Raw genomic sequence first — 20510 nt, forward strand, 5'->3', positions numbered from 1 at the left:
TTCCCAGTTTTTCATGTATCTCTGCTCCTCAGCAGGGTGGGCATGTCACTGGAATATTATCTGTTTCCTTGTTGAGAGCTGGCTTTACAAATGCAATCCTGAGTAACACATGGTCATGCAGGATGTGGATTTAAGGACAAGAGAGCAAAAAGAAGCAGGAGAAATTAATTAGCCTGGTAGCCACAGGACAGTGAGACAGTTGTGAAAATTCCTTAAAATTACTTTCTGTGGAAATGCAAGAAGGAGCAGAAGCTGGTGAGGATCTTTTTTGCAGGATCTCTTAAAGCCTTCTTCACTCAGGCCTGTTGGCATCTTTGTGGCCTCCTCTGGACCTGCTGTAACAGGTCCTTGTCCTTCCTGTGCTAAAGGCTCTGGATCTGGATGCAGTGTTCCAGCTGGGAGATCTCCCTGAATTTCAGAGATTCCCAGACACAGCTAGGTAGTGATACTTCAATAATGAGTTGGATCTGAACCTCACTAAAGCAGACTCATCAATACACCATTGGGATATGTAAGATTATCCTGGAATACAGATAATTTTGTGGCTTTGGATTAGCCCTGCTTTGCTTTGGATGCAGTCTATGTCTGTTCTTCTGTTAAACTGAAATGCTGATTTTACAGAGCTAAAACTTAGGTGCTTCTTTCTCCCTGTAGGCTGAGGAAGTCCAGCACCCACTTTTTGATCCAGGGAAGAGGGTTGGGTTTTGCCCTCAGCTTTCCTTAGCAGCTTTCTCTTTTTGCGCAACTTCGCAGAGAAATGGGAATTTTTCCTAAAGAGGGAGCCTGCAAAGGGCAGGCTGGGCAGCAGCTTCCTGTCATTTGGAAGTCAGACTGCAGCCTTCAAATCTATGATGGGTGTGGACATGGTGCAGTTGTTCCTCTGGGATCTCTAGGAATGCTGGAGCCTGATGTCAGCAGATCCACGTAGCTCCAGGCAGGTTGTTCAGGGACACTGCTGGGGCTTTGATCTGGGCTTTGTTGGGAATTTTGATACAGATGTCATGTTTTGTTGACAAACACAGCCCTGATTTTCTTTTATGTTGGGGGGTCTTGATGGAGAGGAGGGGATTTCAGCAGTGGCAAATGGAAGAGTTTAAAAGGAAGAATAAGCAGCTTTTCTTGTGTATTAGGAGAAACTAATGCCAGGAATCTGCATTTTTAAAGGAAAATCACTGTGGAATGGAACTGTTACCCAGAAAGGATGGGTTTTCCTGACCTTCCTTCCTTCTTCTCCTTATGTCCTTGGGAAATGCTGTTACATTTCACTGCTCTGAATTGTGCTGAGTTTGGCAAATCCAGCTGATCCGGGCTTTTGACTTTGTTCTGAGTTTTAGATGAGTTTTTAAAACACTTTGCCCTTCACAGTCACATAAAAGGAGATTTGTTGCTCTGTTTGGGCTAAAATACAGAGACTTCTCTTTACACCCTAGAAAGAAGGAGGTTGATGCCTTAATTCTAGGAATACCTGTTAACAAATTATTATTGTCCAAACCCCGACCTTTCCTTTTTATATTAATTTTCTTTCTTTTTTCTGTCACATAAAAATTAAAACCCTCAGTGGAATCTTATTTACCAAAACCATTCAACTGAAAATTTCCAGACTGTACCATCCATGAGATCACTCTGTTTATTTAGTGGATTGGAGGCACGAGTTTGAAGCACAGACACTCAAAAAGCTTCACTCAGCATGTTTATTCTGTAATTCAGATTGTTGAATGGTAAGTAAGGTAAAGTTTTGAGTAATATTACAGAAAATAAAGGATGAAAACTCAAGTCCCTCTTCTTGGTGGATTCCAAGTGGTTTTCAAAGCAAAGCAGATCAGGGACAGATAAAACAGGGGGGTTAATGCTAATAAGATTAAGGTGGCAAAATAATTTAATTTTCATTTAAATATAAATATATTAATATATAAAATTGTTGGAATATAAATACAAAGGGTGGAATCTATGATACAGATCTCCCCTTTAGATCTGGGGGTTTGATTCCTGAACAGGAAAATAAGTCACATTACCAGGATGCAATCCCATTGACTCCATAGAAAAGTTACCACTCCACAAACACAATGATTTTTGTTCAGTTCATTTCTTTCCCTTATCTTTCTGTTTTCAGGCTGCAGCCCAGGCAGGGGAGGGTCAGCTCTAATTCTGTGCTGTTCCCTCCACCCATGTAAGGAAATTCCTTGCCTTCCACATCAGTTCTATTGTTTCCGGCTGAGCGGTGGCAGCTTAGGGAGCATTTGCCAAGGATTTCAATGGCAAAATTAGCCCACAGAAACTGTTGGGTTGCATCAGCTCAGGGAAGGATGCATGTTTTGAAATGAAAACTTCGTTTCACAGAGCCAAAGCATGGTTTGGGCTGGAAGGGACCTTAAAGATCATCTCATTCCACCACCCCCAGATCGATCACGATGGTTGTCTTATCTCAAGTGTGGGGTTATAAAAGGCATAAAAATATAAATGTGCCTTTGGAAATACCAAGTTATTTCTAGGCAGTGATGATTCAGACTGACTGGTGTGAATTAGTCAGTGAAACCCACGTGGCTTTACAAGTGTGCCTTTAATTGTGGGGTTTTTAACCTAGTACTGGTTTTGGTGCTGGTGGTGAAATGAGAGGTTTCCTTTGAACACCTGAGTTTAAACTGTATTATTACCCAGAGCTGCAGCACAGCTTTTAGGAGTTTCTGTGCCAGGCAAACATGAACAGAATACCAGGAATATTTCAGAAATAAATGGAATAACAGGGAAGACTCACCTTGGTGGCTTTTCACACTTCCGGTCGGTGTTATGTGTGGGGCAGATAGTTTCCATTTTTAATTTCTGTTTGCTTTTAAAATGAAAAATACAGGGTAGTTTAGCTTGTTCTCTGTCTTCTCCAAGAAGCTGAAATGGTAATTTTTAAATGGAGTGTGGCTGAGACTTGTCAATGTTTTAGTAAAGAGACCTCACAGTCACATAAATGAAGGTGGAAATTCAACACAGGGTCTCTTCTACGTTGTGTGTTATTTTAAATAAGTAACAACTTCCCAAAGGCAACCAAATGTCCTAATAATTGCTAAAATACTTTCATTTACATATTTGCTTCTGAGGGAATTTTCATAGAGTATAAAATGATTAAAGCCAACGCATCCAGATTCCCAAAATGTTTGGTATCATGTCTTGAAAAAAAAAACCTCCTGAAAATTATGATCTGAACTGGGACTGAAGTTTTGTTTCTGGGAAAAACTCTGTGAAGTTTTCTGGGAAAAACTCTGTGCTGAAATCAGAACAATGTTTTTGTCACATTCCTGCTGCATGTAATTCTATTGGTTTGAGTTATGGATAGATTTCTTCTAAAAACAGGCTTTTATTTGGTTGTGTGGCCATTGCCTTTGTTAACAGGCTCAGTTCTTCTCAGCCCTAATTCCAGCCTTTAACTTTTCAAGCTTGGACACAGGGAGAGGTAGTTCTGCACCTTTAGGATGGCAATTCTGCTGTAAAGAAATGGTTTCTGAAAAAACACTGACTTTTTTCTATCCTTGGAAATTGTAATTTTGTGCTACTTAACTTCGTATTATCTTGGGTTTGATGCCAGATTTGTTTTTTTATTAAAAAACCCCTTGATTTCCTTTTGAAGTTGACAAAAAGACAGGTTTTTCAGTGGGATTGTAATACAGTAAGTGATTTAGTGCTCTCTGGAGAGTCAGAAAGAGAACAAAAGCCATTGTAGAGGAATAATGGGTGTTGGGTTTTTGATTTTCTTTTTTTTTTCCCAGTTTCCCCTTCAAGTTGTGTGATGAGAAATTTTGAAAAGACTTTTCCTTTCAAAACCTGTGATGTTCAGTGGTTTGGGTCAGGGTGTTTGTAAGTGAATGAGATTCAGCTGATAAAACCCCATGTGAATGTTAATTTATATCACACAGTTCAGCAAGTCAGGACTTTTGTTTTAGTATGAACACATCCCAGCTTGATGTAATAATTACCTTTTTGTAGAATGGATAAATCCATTATTATTGAAAGCTGGAACCAACCAGCTCTCTGATCCTGTGGCTGATGGGATGTCACCTTTTCTGTGCCACAAGGAGGTTTTTAGCCTGTGTTGGAGCTGCTTTCTGAGCCTTGCCTGTGTGATACTGCAGTGACTTTCAGAACTTCACTTCTGGCAGCTCTCATCAGTGTTTAAGAACTTCACCATATTGAAACTGCTTGTAATTAATGAAAGGAGCCAGGCTGTAATGCAGTTCTCACACGCTGGCAGACCTGTGTGCTCCCAAATGTTTTGCCACACTTTGCTTTGATGTTCTTTCTGCAATATCTCTCTTTTCTATCTCCATATCACGCCGAGGGGGTTTCTGGCATCTCAGCAGAGCTGTGGTCATTGCAAGAGGAGGGGGGAAATAATGAAGTTAATTTTTTAATATTCTTTGAACTGCAGAATGCAGCTGGACATGAATGAATTCCCAGTGCTCCGTGGATGATAACTGGAGGGAATAACCACGTGTGGGGCTGGGCTGTGTGTGCCTGACGTGGCTGTGTGAGCTAATTGTGAGGCACTATTTACGGTCACTGAAGAGGAATAGGCCCTTGGCATCCTGCCTTTCAGCTGACCTATTTTAGCCATCTATCTTGGAGAGGGATCAATCACAACACACAAGCACCAACTTCTCTCCACTGGCTCTGCAAAGCACCCAGAGTGTCAAATCTCAGCATAGATCTCAGCATTTAACACTTAAATCTAATGACACAAACCCCTCATGTGGGGTTTGACATAAAAACAACATTTGGGTTTGATAGGAAGCTCTGAAATACTCGTTTATGGCATCGTGGGATGAAAAAAATGACAGCTGCTTTGCAAACTGAACATTTAGAATTGCTCTGCCAAATTGAAATTATTTATTTACATTTCTTAGCAGAGTTGCATTCCAGCCCTGGTGTTTGAGCTGAAAAGCTTAAGGAGCAGATAAAAGTCAGCAATTCCAATTTGGGGGAGTTTCAGTCTTCCTGTGATCCCCCAGGGAGAGCACAGGCAGTCTTGGCAATTTATTCCATCATTTGTATTCTCTGTGAGCACAGGGCTGAGCTGCTGTTGGGGCTGCCTGTATTTAATGTGAAAATGAGTGCCCTTGGAATGAGATGGTGACTCCAGGGCTCCTGTGACACCAAGGGCTCGTCCCTTCAGGGGTGACAGCACAGGGAATGTTCAACTCCTAGGATTGAGCTTCCTGAACCCCAGCAAAGCTGTGTCCACATCAGGACATGCAAGAACTGCACCTGTGTCTGTGAATGGCTGCCTGCTTTCTGTGGATTTGCTGCTGGGAATTTCCTGATGTTTTCCTCAGTGGAGCATCCCGGCTCTAAGCTCATGCTACTTAATTCTTTTAGTAAGAATTTTTTAAAATTTCTATTGAACAGAGTGTTTGGTGGAGCTGACATCCCTCCCAGGAGCCTGGAGCAGTTATCCTATAGCTCTTTCCCAGCTGTACTGGGCAGTCCTTCCTGTGGCAGGGGCCTCCAGGAGCTGCCCTGGCTGCTGACCCCTCGAGCCTGGCCTTTGATCAGCTGAATGAGCCAGCTACAGGGTGGGGGCTTGGAAGAAATTCCCAGTTTGCCACTGGTTTGGCATAATGGCTTTCTGATGGCCATAGAAGCATTAAGTTCAAAGTAGGTTTAATGTGTGAGGTTGAAGGAAACAATCAGCCTCTGATAAAAAATCCTTTACATTTGGTAGGTGGAGGGTGAAGAAAACGGTGTGGTGTGGATTTGGGATATCAGAGTTTGGACATGAGAATTCCAGTCACACAAGTGGATTTTCTCCTCTGAGGATGGCTGTGTGCTGAGTTAAAATTGCATGTGGTGGAGGCTGTACCTAGGAAAACTTTGCAGAAGGAAAAATCTCTTCTGTTCTTCCTAAGTTCTGAGTGATTTTATAAAACCATGGAGTGATTTGGGTTGGAAGGGACCTAAAAGCTCATCCAGTTCCACTTTCCGCCATGGGGCAGGGACACCTTCCACCAGACCAGGTTGTTCCAAGCCTCATCCAGTGTGGCCTTGGACACTTCCATGACTTGTGTTTGATTTATTGTGTCCACCTCACCTTAAATGTTGGGCTTGATTTTTGGGTGGCAGAAACTATTTCTTAAGTCTTGCACAATTTCACTCTTTTCCCCTCCTCTCAGATTTTCAAAACTATTTAAATAATCAAATACAATTTTCTACAGAAACACATTCTTGAGTCCATTGAAATGGAGTGAACACTATTCCATGAATTCACTGTTTAAATGGATATCTGTGAAATATGACCTATTTAAAAATCTATATCATATATATTTAAATACATCCTGAGTTCAACATTTAAATGACATTGTCAGTCACTTGCAGAGTCATATTTAACACAGAACTTGTGTAACCTGCACCGTGTGATGTGATTTTACAGCTCTGGTTACAAAAGAGCTTTGGGGTTGAACTTTGCTGTCACTGCTACGTTTAGGATTAATTTTTGTTACTTATTTGGTATTTCTGTGCACAAAAGAAAGTGAAGTGGCAGCTGTTGCTCAGCTTTGTACATGCTGAGCATTGCTGTGTATATGTCACATCCAGGTGGTGAGTGTATTGGCACCGTCCTCCTTCCTTGAGGAATTCTCTGGTTGGCAGCACTCCGTGGCCTTGCAGTTCCTGGGTGTCTTCCATGGCCTCAGTGACATCTCCCTGAACAATTCCCTTCTCCAGAGCTGCCCTTGCTGTTCTGCTCCTGGAAACAACTGGATGGAAATGCCTGGGATGTTGTTGCAGTGCTGTGTGCTGCCATCTAATGGGAGCCAAGCACCGTCATTCCTGTGCCAGGAATGAGGGATGGCCACTGGCTCTGGCCACTCTACACAGGTGTATATCTGCTAAACAAGATGCTGTCAGCATCTTGCAAATCCAAACATCAGTACTGATAAATTGTATACAGAGCTGCTTCCTGCTTTTCTTAACATTCCTCAATTCTTTCCCCCATGCAGGCTCTTGATGGAAATATATATGATCACCTTAAGGATTATTTAATGGCATTCAGCAGGACTGAACTAGAGACATGCCAAGCTGTACAGAACACATTCCAGTTTTTACTGGAGACTTCCAGCAGGGTAAGTTTGAACTGAATGATGCTTTGTAACTGAATCCTTACAGGACAGACAAATCCCCAGGCTTAAGATTTGCTTCCTAAAATCATGACAAAACTGAAGGCTTGTTATTTTTGGTTACTCCTGAGTGGTATTACGTTAAAAGACACCAGACAGTTTTCTTGGGGAGAATTTTTCTTCTAGCACCCAGATTGCCTTCCCCTGAGTGCATTTGTATCCAGAGATGCTCAGCTCTCCTCACCCTATGCTTTTGGGAGGGGAGATTGCAGCTGAGGGTTCTGCACGGTGTAATCTGGAGCTGCTTTGGTCACCCATCACAGCAAAGCCCTGGGAAACTGCTTGGATCATTTCTTCATAATTGTCTGTCAGCTTAAAATCCAAAATATTACTCTGTTTTCTCCCTGGAATTAGGAGTGGAAAACACAGCAAACAAATTAGAGCCTTGTCACAGACGTGGTTTGTTTGCTTTGTCAAGCAGCCAGACTCGGAGAGGCGTGATCGCTTCCAGGGTAATTTTGATACTTAAATAATTCATCTGCTGGGCTAAAAAAAAAAAAATTGCCATTGAGCTCAGAAAAGCTGCTTTGGTGCAGTCATAATATTCCTTTATACATTTACCTTCCCCACCCACCCAGAAAGAGAGCTCATTCACACAGAGTTGTGGAGCAAAAGCTTTTTTAACATGTTCCTTATTTTCCTCCAAGCAAGTGATCTCACACTTTCAGAGATCTGAAGTGAGGCCATGAAAAGTGGGCTTCACCTTCAGCTTTGAATTTACTTGGCAGCAACTGTAAAAATAATCAAAATACCATTTTCTCTTCTGTTGCAGAAAGACTTTCAATAATTTACCTTGGGGTGTATCATTCAGCTTGGCTTCAAGTACCTTCCCCAAAAATGCTGGCTTGGAATCTTTTAGTAAATAAGCTTCTGTATAATGTCTGCATAATTAATTTCTCACTGTTGTATCAGATCCTTTGTGTTCAAAATACTTGGAGAGCTGCCTGGCTGGGACTTCCATCCAACTCTGAACTGTCATATCCAAACAGCTCCTTGGAATAGGAATCCTTTCCTTGGATATTTGTGTGCACTGAGCTCCCAGTAGTTTGTGTTACCAAGGCCAGAGAGCTCCAGGTCTGGTTTATTTGACACAAACACAAAGTCACACTGTGTGTGTAAGGGAAACAGTTGTGTTTCTGCTTTACTCTGTGGGTACAATGCCTGGAGAAAGGACAGAAATGTAAATCCAGCTGGCAGGTCTCAACAGGGCTTTTACAACTGCTTTTTACAACTCGATTTGCTTCTCTCCTTGTGGCTCAGGAATGCAGAGAAGAAAAATTTGTGTTGCTTTGCTACTGAAAATGTTTTTGCACTGAATATATTAACTGGTAGGTTTTTCCACAGGCTTTGCTTATCCTTCCTTTCCATAACAGGTCTAGGTTGCAGTAATCAGCCCAAAAAAAGAAGAGGTGAATCCAGAAAAAAAAAAACCATTTTCCCTCCACCAAAACCCATCTGTGTTTTTCAAAAGCTGCTTGAGTTGTTAACATGTAATAAATTTGTTAGCAATTTAGAATAAACCTGTCATCAAAGCAGGGGTTTTAAATATTTATTGGGGGTTTTGAATGCTTCACCTAGCCTTTGTTAGTTTTCAGTACAAGCTTGGCAAGCTCTGCTTAGAAGAGACACTTCAGGTCATTGGGAGAAACACTTTTGCTGTTCCATCTGAGCTATATTTCTGTTTGCAGGATGGAATTAAATTGTATTTGCTGTAGAAGGATGCAAGTTGCTTCCCAGAAGTGCCAGGGATGGCTCCTTGGATGGGCAGGGCTGCCTGTCACCTCACGTAATGCAGATTGAGGGAAAACAGTCTTTTAGCTGTTTTTTATACTGTTTTTATACAGATTTTCTGTATAAAATGAAGGTTTTTCATAGTTTTATTATAGCATTGTTTGTTGGAGCTTTGGAGGTTTTATTACTCCTGGGTCAGGGTGGCCTTTTTCATTCCTCAGCAACTGGAATGGGAACACTGGCCCCAAAGAGGGCAGGGATAGATGGGATATTAGGGTTGATTCTGTGAAAAAGCAATTTAAGTGCCTTTTCACTTGAAGAGTCTTATTCAAGACTTGTAGCTCTTGCACTTCTCTTTTGGAAAAAAGCTGATTTTCTTTGGAAGATTGTCTGAAATTGCATTTGCTGTTTTGAGTAACATTGCTGTGAAGTTTCTGGTAAGAGGGCAAATAATTTCCTTGATGCACATCTCTGACTGTGCCTTGTTTCTGCATATGGGATATATTTAATGTTTGTTTTCAGGTCTGTTTTAACCTGTCAGTTGACATTGACTTCAGAAAGAAACCATGTAAGAGCATTGATTTAATTCCTGCATAACAGGAAATCTGTTTGGAAAAGTTGGAGTTTAATCCCAAGGATACAGTGTTGCTTTGGAGTCTTTTTATTTTCTTTTTATCAATTGCCCAATATTTTGTGCAAATGCAGGATTTCATTTGCTGGGCTTGCACATTCTCCCTAGTCTCCTGTTCTGATAACAGTTGTTTTCATTTTTAACCACTTATTGTGTCTCTGAGGGGAAATCTCTTAGGAGTGCTGTTGGGAAAATGAGTTTTCTGCTTTGAAGAACTGAGTTGTTTGGGAGTCAGATTTCTGTGGGGAAAGGACATTAAAATATCTGTGTAGGTTTTCACGCCCTCAGTAACTTTATTTTGTTTGGTTTTTTCCTAGTTGAAGTTAAAATAGTTCCACATACTTGGCATGGCCCAGGGTTGGGTGCTATGGTCAGCGTTCACACGGATCTAAAGGACAATTTATTGGAATCACTGTTAAAATTAAATTATTTTGATGCCAGATCAGTGCTGAGCATCCTCTGAAGCTGCAGATGTTTCCTTCTTTAGCATTTTCTGAATTTCTATTTCTGGGAATTCGTGATGCAGATCCCTGTCTGTTTGCTCCCCATTTGAATGTGTTTATGTTCAACTGCTCAAATTAGAGCAGTAATTATGTACTTTTCTGGTTTAGATGAGTGTATTATTGGCCCTGGAGGACTATTTACTTTCTTTAACTGGAGATTAATTTTTTACAGTTCAGTATTTCAGCAACACAAGCATCAACATTTTGCTGCATTAGAGAACAAGTTTTATTTCCCATTGTCCACCCAGCACACAGTTCTTGGTCATGCACAATGCTGCTATTTCTGGATAAATACCATCTTTATTATCTCTTTTGTACATGAAAACCCTCAGTTTGGTAATAGATTGATATAATTTTGATGCATTTTCATCAATTGAGGCAGTGAATGCTCTGTAAGAGTTCTTCAACCAGTGATCCTATTTTTTTAACTTGCAATCACTGGGTATTTCTTTGTAAATCTGTGTAAATTGTGACATAAGAGGTTTGTTTAGGGATCTGTGTCATGCTGCCTGAAACGTATCATTAAACAAATTTAGGAGCTGAAGGAGTTTTGCTTCAGCAAAATGCAAGCTTGGAGAGTTTTCTCTGAAAGCAATTTAATAAAGAAAGATGAAGTCTGTAACTGATTTTGGATGCATTATTCCAAATAGTCTTTTCAGCTCCCACAACTAACAATTTCTGCCAAGTTAAGACTTCTCAGCTTAAGAAAGAGCAGTGCACAGGAAATTACCCACAAGAGGAAAGAAAAATATTTATGGCAGTGACACCACAGATTGTCTATTTAATAGTTGGCTTTTCCCCCCCAAACTGTAGGTGAATGGCAGAGATATTTTAGGGCCTTGTCACCCAGTGTGTGTCCTGGCAGTTCAGTTCCTCTGAACAGCTCAGGTCCTCAATTCCCTCCTGGTGCACCCAAGCTCTTGCAGGTTTAATCTCAGTTTGAATCTGTGTTGGTTTTACTCTTGGGCTGTTTTTCAGTTCACAAAACGAGGAGTCTAAATAAATCCTTTTCTTTCCTCAGGTGGTGCGGGATTACAATCTCCAGCTGTTTTTACAGGAGAACTCTGTGTTCCACAAACCTCAGCCTTTCCAGTTCCAGCCAAGTGACAGTGACACTGTAAGAGCCCTGTGAATCCCTGCAGTTACTTGGTCTTGCTCTATTTTAAAGCAGATTGTTATAAATGGGGAGGAGAATCACTGGTATCCCTGTCTGGTTAACCTCGTGCTGTATTTTTGGGGAAGAAAGGGAGAGTGGCCTGGTTGCAGGAGGTGGGTGATGGTAAAAAAAGCATCAAACAGGCTCTACATCATCCACAAAAAAGCAGAATCTTTTTTTGGCTTCCAGATTGTGACTAACACTTCTGTGTTTCACTGCTTTCCACCTAATTCCTACTAAATTTTGTTGCCTTTTTATCCTGCTGGTGAGGTTCTCATGATATTCACTAATACTGGGTTACAACTGTGCCAGATAAAGTGTTCTTACAAACCTAAATTACTCAAGGAATACTTAGAGATACATCTAGAGAGTTACTAAAAATAATACTGTTAAAACACTGCATTCCAAAATAATATCCAGCAATCTTATCTTGGTTTCTGTGTTGCTTCCAAAGCAATAATTAATGACATTAAAATGGAGTGAATCAGAGCATATAAGTACATTTCCAAACAGCACCTTGATTCAAGTGGGTTCTTGATGTCCCATTGACATTACGCATGTTATTTTAAGAAACAGCTGTTTAAAATAAGTTTGGATCTTTAAAACATGTAAACTTTTTCTTACTTGAATTCATTATTGAACTGAATTCATTAGTGGACAGTCCTGAGCTGCAGTTCAGGTGATTCAGTTCAAGAGCCCTGTTACTGCATAAGACTGATTTTCCCAGTCACCCTGACATCTCTGACAGGGTTTCCTTTGTATTTCCCTTTTAGGAAACCCTGATTTTGATTTTTAGAAAGAGTCAGATATTCCCATAAACAAGCCTGTGCACAATGCTCTTGGGGGGGATTGTTGGGGTATCTGTGCAGGGTCAGGAGTTGGACTTGATGCTGCTGGATCCCTTCCAGCTCAGGATATTCTGTGATAAAGTTTCAGGTTGTTCTTGATAATATTGAGCTGAATCTTTTTGAGTGTCTTTGTACTGCTTCTCTAACCTCTGCTGCCGTGTGTTCTCATCCCTGTGCACTCCCTGCATCCAGAGTTTTAATGCAGTTCAGCTGGTGGAGATTGAGCCCTCACCTGTCAGTGCTATGAGAATGACCATAGCAGAGGTACCTGGGGGTGTTTCTGGTCAGCCTTGTGTTATCCATGTGCATGTGGGATGCTGAATTTACACTCTGGAGAGGTGGCAACAGAATGCGCAATCTATATATATAAAAAAAACAGAAAAAGCAAAAAAAAAAAGCTTTTTTCACAATGAGACTTCAGGGAGGAAAAATCAATTTAAGGGTGTTATTTGTGGGAGGCACAGCTTCACACTTCTCCTGTGCCCTTGGACAGCGTTTGTAATTGATATTTGAATCTTTTGGGGGCATGAATTGAAATTTCAGAGCTCAAGACTGTGCTGTGTGTAATTGGTTGCTGCTCCACTGTGAGAGGGGAAGCTTGTCTGACAACTGCAGGCTCTTAGTGTGCATTGATGAAATGAAGCCCTATTGCTAATTTAATTTGGCTCTTTTTCCAGAGGGCCATCCCCATGGCCAGCAGAGCTGTAATTCACCCCCATTAAACTCTTCAGCGTGAGGAATGCCAGGATTCTGTGCCATGGCACTTGTGTGGGCTCACGGGGTCCATGTGTGCTGCTGGTGCAGCTTCCTCACTCCAGGAATTTTTAGGAAGCGATGAATGGGTCGTTCATGTCTCAGTTCCTCACATGCAGCGACTCCTTTGCTTGGTTAACCCACTTGGGCTGCAGAATTCCTGCATTTCCTCAGTGCACTGCAGCTATAAAGCTTCAGCTGCTTGGGCTGTGACCAGTTTTTCCCAAAATAATTAAATTATGCTTTTTGTGATCCATATAATTCTGCTCAGCTAACAGGATCCTACCTGGGCAAACCCATTTTTAATCAATAAGTACAAAAGAATGAAGGCTCTTGCTCAGGCTTTTGAATGGGTCACAAGTTGGCTTGTTTCTAGCTGATGGAGCAACATTTAATTGCAGAAGAACAATTCCCAAGCATTCTTTTGCCACGTGTTCTCTTTGTAGATGTTCTGCAGAGATTTATCAGTTGGCTTTTGCTTTCTGTGGGTTGTGCATGATAATTTTCACACCAAGGACTGAAAGAAATGAGTAGAGTCATGAACACATCTCACCAAAAATGTAATATTAACATTTTCCAAGAACAAGTTGTGGGCTCTCTTCATGCTGATCCACTGGGACTGGGCTCAATATTTGGAGTATTTAAGTATTATTGGAATGGAGTTGCGAGTATTGTGGGTAGGAAGAATGTTATAAAGAATATGGGTGTGGAGCTGTGAATGGAGAGCTCTGAATTCTGGTGTAAATTCCAGTGTTACCAGGATTTCTGTGCAGTCATTCAGTCAGGTACAGCTCCGTTTGCTTTCAGAGTGATCCCAGTGTGCACAGTCAGAGCCTCCAAAGGGGTCTGTTCCTAAGAAAAGAAGGAATTAAACAGTTTTCCATCAATTTCCAGGATTTTTGCTCTCCAACATCCCAGTTGCACTAGGTAAAACCTCCACTCTTCAGTGCCCACAAAGAGAAACCCACTACAAAATGTTTTACATCAATCAGGTGTTTTCCATCTAAAAAATTATTTTAAAAATGGGTTTGAGCTTGAATTATATCAGTTGTTCATGTTACTGAATTATTTAGATTGTGTCAGTGTCTTGGTTCATTTTGATGGACAAAAATTCCTATTTTTATAAAATGACATTTAGGAAAAAACCTAAAACAAACCACTTACCCTTAAAGAAACTGTTTGTTTTAAAAATATTCAGAAAGAAACGATTGATCAGTTCCTAACAAGCTTTAATCCTCTCCAGAAATGAATTCCCAACATGGATTTATAGACAGCAAAGTAGAGAGTGGAAAAGAGTCTTTTGAAATACCTTTATCTTCCCAAGGAAACTCAGTCAGCACATCTTGGCCTTCCACAGAGGCTGCTGTGATACTCCACAGTTTAATCATGCCCTATCCTCCCACGAGGAAAGGGATATTTATTAATTCCCCAAAAATCCAGTGTGTGGAAAACACGCTGTCCCCGTGCTCGCAGATAAGCCACAGGAACAGGGCGCAAGAGAAAGGAAATTCGCCAGCTTTTCTCTGTTTCCTGTTTGGAAAAGCTGCTTTTTCCTTGATCCCGGGGTTATCACGTGAGAAGAGGAGCCAGGTGACACCAAAGTGTCCCTGGAGCGGGAAGAGAAGAGCCCTGAAAAGCTGACACTCCATTTTGGGGTCTTTTTCCTGTTTTTCATTCACCGTTTCCTCGGAGTACGTGAGGGAAAGCTGTGGCCCAGCTGATTTGTCCCACGGCTTCTTGACATGAAAATAATCCTTTTTTTCCCTTCTTCATTTGCACAAAAACACCTCAGGAAGTTCAGTGGAAAGTTGTGCAGTTCCCCGCCACACGTAACTTGGCTCTTTTATGGATAGATTGTGAAAATAAGGATGAATTTCCCTTCATTGTCAGAATAGTTTAGAATTTCTGAGCATCTTCTGTGAAGGAATTTCATGTAAGTTCCATAAACAAATACAAAAAGGGTCCATATTTCTGTATTTGTAGTGGTCTGTGCTTTTAAAAGCAGAATAGACTGAGTTTAAGTATAACTTTCTTGAAGCTAAATATATTTTAAAAAAATTTTGAAGTTATTATTTAATTTTAGCAATCTTCTAATATAAGAACAGACTGCCTTTAATTATAAACTTTTTGAGGCTAAGTACATATTAAAAATGAGTGATTATTTAATTTTATACAGTATTAAGAATTCTTTTTGAGGAGAATTACAGCCGTGCAGGTAAAGAAATGATCAGTGGGTGCAAGTGGGCAAAGCTCTGCCTTCCCTGTTGACTTGACCCATCTTGTGCCCATCTAAAACTGATTTTATTTAATCCCTCCCACCCCAGCTGTGCTGAAAGAAAGGTCTGAGATCTAATATTAATATTTGAAGTTGATACTGAAGAAAATAAAAGTTTTGGGGACCTAGGTTGAATGTGAAGAACATTTCTGATTTTCTCTAAGTACAATGAGCTGAAATCGCCTCCCAACCTAATGGGTTTTATTTAATTTCTGTGCCTAGTTGATTTTATTTTCATTTTCACCACCTAATTTTAATTTAGAGACCACACTGTTAGAATTCTTGGGTTTTTGCTCTCAGGAAGCACAGTTTAAGAAAAGCTCTGGATAATTTCTGACTGTAACATCAGAAGGCAGAAGTTACACTTGAAAGAAGTGGCCATTTAAGAACTAAAACTTTGTTTATATTGCATTGAAAGTATCTGCAAAATCAATTTTTTCTGTGTCAAACTTGATTCTAAAAGTCCTTTTTTTGCCTTTGGTTACCTAATGAGGACAATTTTTCCTCGCTTCTAGTTCTAATAGATAGAGGAAAAGTTGGCTGGGAATGCAGCTGCTGTGGGGCTGAGGCAAACAAAGATAATTATGAGGGTGAGAATGGAAGTAAATTAACAAAAATACACTGCACTCTAATTTCAGTATTAATTTCAGTGACAACAGAAAAAACCTTTAAAAATAAATCAGATTCAAATGAATTTTTAAAAGTATTTGTGGCTTTTTATCCTTTGTATATAACAGAAGTTCTTAATACAGAAACATCAAAGCCTAGGAATAACAACGTTTTGTTGATCAGTGATATTTAATAAAAATCAATACTTTTAAGATTCTAGACTTTAAAAAAAAAAAAGAAAACACACCTGAAACAAACAAAAAACCCCCCAAAGCCAAACTAAAACAAATAAAACCCAAACAAAAAGAAACTAAACAAACCAAAACATCCCTGCCCAGTCAGATGTTCCTTTTCCTTCTGCAGCCCCCTCACCACTTCATTTATTAGATTAATATAATATTGTTTATTTATTAATAATAGATTATTATTTGTTAGCTCAAAAAGCAGAATGGAGTCCTATAAAGCAGCAGTAGGAGGTTAATTTGGATTCAGCCTTGTTGTAACATATAGTTTATAATAATAATAGTGGATATAAGTTCTTTTTTATTCTGAGTGGAAAAAAAAATATGTATGCAAAAAATCGTAATTTTTAAAGATGAGGAGTGTCCTGTTTAAAATGTGGAAAATTGACTGAGATATGAGTCAGCCCCAGCTCACTCTTGGCTAAATTAAAATTAAATGAGTTCAGCAATAACAGACTAAAAGGAGCCCCAAACTTGGCTCATGATTTTCTCAGAACTGCTGAGTTTAGCAGTGAGTTGTGTGAAAAATGTCATGTGTGTTCCTTCCTCCTCCCCAGAGTGTTGCTCTGCAGCATTGGCATGGAAACTTCTTGTTTTCACCTCTTTTTCAAAGAAATGCCTGGTTTTTAGACATGTTTTATGTCGGTGCTTTGCATGCAGTAAATGTTCCCTGCTTTTTTCCTTGGTTGAAGTGAACTTTTTTAGGCCTCAGCTACAAAAATAAGGAACTTTGAGGCTGGAGAGCCAATGAGGTTTTGCTTTGAGGACAGTGCCATGCCATCTGCATCCAGATATAGCTGGATAAATAAGAATACAGGCTGAGTTTGGCCCTGTTGGGAGGCAAATCCTGCACCTGCACCAACATTTCAGACCAAAATGGAGAAGTGACATTGTCTGCAGCCTGAATGCTTTTGTTAATTTAGGAAAAAGCATTGCTGCCCATAAGCTTTTTAGCTGCTTGGAGCCACCCAGAACTTTCTGTTGGTTTACAGATTGAATTTTTAGCACTAAACACTGTTTTCATTGTAATCCAAGCTCTGGGAGAGCAGCAGAGTGTCCATCTATGTTTAGCTCAGGTTTTTTGGCTCTCCCTTCATTCCTTGGCCATGCAGAGTGGGTTTGGTTTCCCTCTCTTTTTGGAAGAGGTTAAATTGAGTCACTGGACGTCTTGGCACCACCAAGTTCCAGTCCTGAACACGCTTCAGCAAATTCTTCATGGAGTAAATCAGGTCAGGACCAGACCCTTCAGTTCCTCCACCTTCTTCCCTGCAATTTGGATTTTGATGTCCACAGCAGACAAGTCGGGTTTAGCTCCTTTCTTCTCAACTGTCTTAATGGCAGCTGGGTTTTCATTTCTTGCTTAATGTTCCTCTCTTTACCTGAGGGTGCAGAATTAAGGCTTTTCATTTCCCTATTTTTATTTTATTTTTAGACCTTTAAGCAAGGGTGAGGTTTGCCTGGGTGCAATACTGCTTTATAAATAACTAATACAAGTCTGGTCCAACAAAATTCCTTTATTTTTCAGTAGGCCCTTCAGAGTAGCCACAAAGTCTGCAGTCATTTTTCTGATCAAGTGCTTTTGACAAATAGACTAAAACCCAAAATCACACTTGGGATAATGCAGAAGATTATCAAGTGACTGAAAAGTCTAGGTTCTTTCCTTGTGAAAAGGAGCTGCTCAGTAGGAGCAAGACCAGTGGGAACATGGAAAATATGTTATGGGATGTTTTCACTCTGAGATGTTTCATAGAAAAGAGGGAATGTCAGAGATTCTGCTCAGGTGAAGACTCAGTTGGAAGCTGTGGAAGAAGCTATGTGATAAGCTGAGAAAAAACTGAGGTGAAATGTTGCCTTAAGGATTGGCTGTGCCTAAATAAATCCATGTGTTGTCCTCTTTTAATTTACAGTGGAGTAGCTTAACAGGTAATTCAAGAGGTCAGCAATGAAGGAATGTGATTCTCCAAGTACACCTCAATAATTCCTTTTGCTTGGAAAATAACACTGACATGGGCTTTGTGGTTCTGTCCCACACACACTAAGAATAAAGGCCAGATTCAGTTTTGATGGAAAGGAGCATAACTGAAAAAAGTAAAGAGCTGAATCAATTTTGCCTCTTTTTCAATTATATCCCCTGGATAGGATGTCGACCTAAGATAGTATTTTTTGCTTCTTCCATGAGGACAGTGTAATCTAAAGGGCAGAAAAATCTTGTTTTCAAAATGACTTCAGTTAGCCTCCTGGTGTCTCTTGATTTTGTCTGTGCCAAATGCTGGTGTAGATGATTAAACTGTTATCTTTCCTTGACACAAATCATTCCACTTGTCCTGCTAAAATACCTGATAACAGCATCTCTTCTTCTGCAACAGCTGGAGGCTTCCCAGCTACCCTGAAAATAATTCCTTGTCTTTCTGCTTTCTTACCCTTTCCTGATGGCTAACCTTGGATTTCTCTTGCCTAAACAACCTTTTCATCCTTGTGGGGTCTCCTCTGGTTTCAGGCACCACCTGATGAAGAAAACTTATCTTCTGAACCATACAGAGTGAGAAATTTGTGACACAGGCGTTTCTTTCACACTTCAGCAGTTCCAGATTCTGTTCTTGAGTCATAGTTTACAAGGGAATTTTTTTGGTTGATCTCAAAGGCTGTGCAGCATTGTCAGGACTTGTGATAAATAGGAGCGTGAGGTGGTTGTGGATTGCAGTGACTGACTCAGGAAAAAAAAAAACATAGAGCCAGAGGCTGGTTGAAGTTTGAAGAGATCTCTGAAGGTTGTCTGCTCCAGAACTGTTTGTCCAGGACTGTAATCAGGTGGCTTTTGGATATCTTCAAGGACAGAACCCAGCCCAAATGATTCTGTGATTCTGTTACAAATGGAAATGATAGACAGATTGGGAATGATTTCAGTAATTCCATGGTGGGAAATATGTCTGTTCTGTTCAGTCTGTCGACAGCAGAGAACTACTTCATATTGCTTTAACTGGAATTTCTTGAGGGGGAGAATTTTATTTTTTGTCATTGACACTACAAAAGCAGGAATAAGATGGAACAGTATCAAAAACGTGATTTGAAATTTCAGTCTCCGTTTTGCAAACAAACATTTTTGGACAGAAATTGCCATGCTGTGCTAAAATATTTGATGGGTTTGTGGTTTGATCACAATTTGCAAAGAATGAGCCCTTTGGCACACTAAACCTTTTATCTTTAGGAAGGAATTCCTCCCTGTGAGGATAGTGAGGCTCTGGCACAGGGTGCCCAGAGAAGCTGTGGCTGGCCCTGGATCTGTGGCAGTGTCCAAGGCCAGGCTGGACATTGGGGCTCGGAGCAACCGGGCTAGTGGAAGGTGTCCCTGCCCGTGGCAGGGGTGGGACTGGATGATTTTAAGTTTCTTTCCAACCCAAACCATTCCATGATTCCATAATCTTTGCTTCCTATAAAGCCTGTTTATTTTTGGAATTGAATTCTTGAGAACTTTTGGCTCTTGGAGTTGGCTTCCCACAACCTTGCACCATCCCAAAGTTCACAACGAAGTCCTTGTCATACCTTCCTTGTTTCATAAGAAACAAGATCCTGGGCTGATAAATGTCCTGCAGAGTTTCCCTGTCAGTAAACCCAGAGGTGTAGCCCCAGGTCTGGGCCAGGACTCACTGCCTTGTTCCCTATTGCAGAGCCGACAGCTGGAATCGGAGACTGGAACGACTGAGGAGCACAGCCTCAACAAGGAGGCGCGCAAATGGGCGACCCGCGTGGCCCGGGAGCACAAGAACATCGTGCACAGCCAGCGGGTACGTCTGGGAACAGCTCATTCCTGTCACAGCTCCCCACTGCACGGCACAGGAGCTGCTCCAGGGAGTCCTTAGAGTCCCTTCCAGTGCCTGAAGGGGCTTCAGGAGAGCTGGAGAGGGACTGAGGACAGGGGATGGAGTGCCAGAACAAGGGGGAATGGCTTCCCATTGCCAGAGGACAGGGTTAGAATCATCACCTTTTTTTCCTGGGATGGACCTGTGTTGCTCAACCCCAACATCCAGTCAAACAGTAATTTCCCTGATTGTCATAAATATTTGTTTTGCTGGCATTCACTGCATCTGTGGTGTGTTTCCTCATTCCTGGCAGACCCTGGAAGAGCTGGAATGCCACGGGCCTGTGATGTCTGAGCAAACCCGAGTGGAATTGGAGCAGAAAATAGACGAGGCCAGGGAGAGCATTCGCAAGGCTGAGGTAAGGAGGAAATTCTTTTGGCATTTTCACTTCCTTCCCACAGGTGGATCTTTGTTACAGCTGTTCCATTTTGGTGGTGGAAACGTCTATTTTTAGCATCAAAAATCAGGAAATTTTAAGTTGTCATTTCTTTTTCTTTTGTTTCGTATTTGTCAAATCACTGAATGAACTTCATGAAACTCCAGAAGAGTGATGTTAAAAACACCTCCTGATGAAGAGTGAGTCTTCTTGCTGCTTTTTCCACTGTCAAAGGCTCCCTATATTTAGGGGTTTTATCTGAAACAGATTGAAAAACAATCTCAGGTCTACTAATTTCCTTCTGCTTGAAGGAATTAATACCAGAAAATGGTGGTTTTATCTCTGTCTTCGTATTTTTAGGTTCTAGAAGCAACT

General features: G+C 40.8%; 1 protein-coding gene across 4 annotated transcripts in view; it reads left to right on the forward strand.

Annotated features, from left to right (window-relative positions):
- FCHSD2 (FCH and double SH3 domains 2) overlaps nt 1-20510 on the forward strand; it is a 120309-nt gene that overhangs the window by 79740 nt on the left and 20059 nt on the right. For 2 of the 4 annotated variants that reach the window (XM_085078044.1, XM_085078026.1), the window contains exons 9-13: nt 6978-7100; nt 11041-11136; nt 12216-12287; nt 19568-19684; nt 20013-20117. In XM_085078044.1, coding sequence (XP_084934170.1) covers nt 6978-7100; nt 11041-11136; nt 12216-12287; nt 19568-19684; nt 20013-20117 — 513 coding nt within the window. The remainder of the gene's footprint in view (nt 1-6977; nt 7101-11040; nt 11137-12215; nt 12288-19567; nt 19685-20012; nt 20118-20510) is intronic. The other 2 variants (XM_085078049.1, XM_085078035.1) reach the window with 1 other exon arrangement.

The sequence above is a fragment of the Lichenostomus cassidix genome, chromosome 1 (assembly GCF_008360975.1).
Source record: "Lichenostomus cassidix isolate B80296 chromosome 1, HeHo_3.0, whole genome shotgun sequence".
Classification (NCBI taxonomy): domain Eukaryota; kingdom Metazoa; phylum Chordata; class Aves; order Passeriformes; family Meliphagidae; genus Lichenostomus; species Lichenostomus cassidix.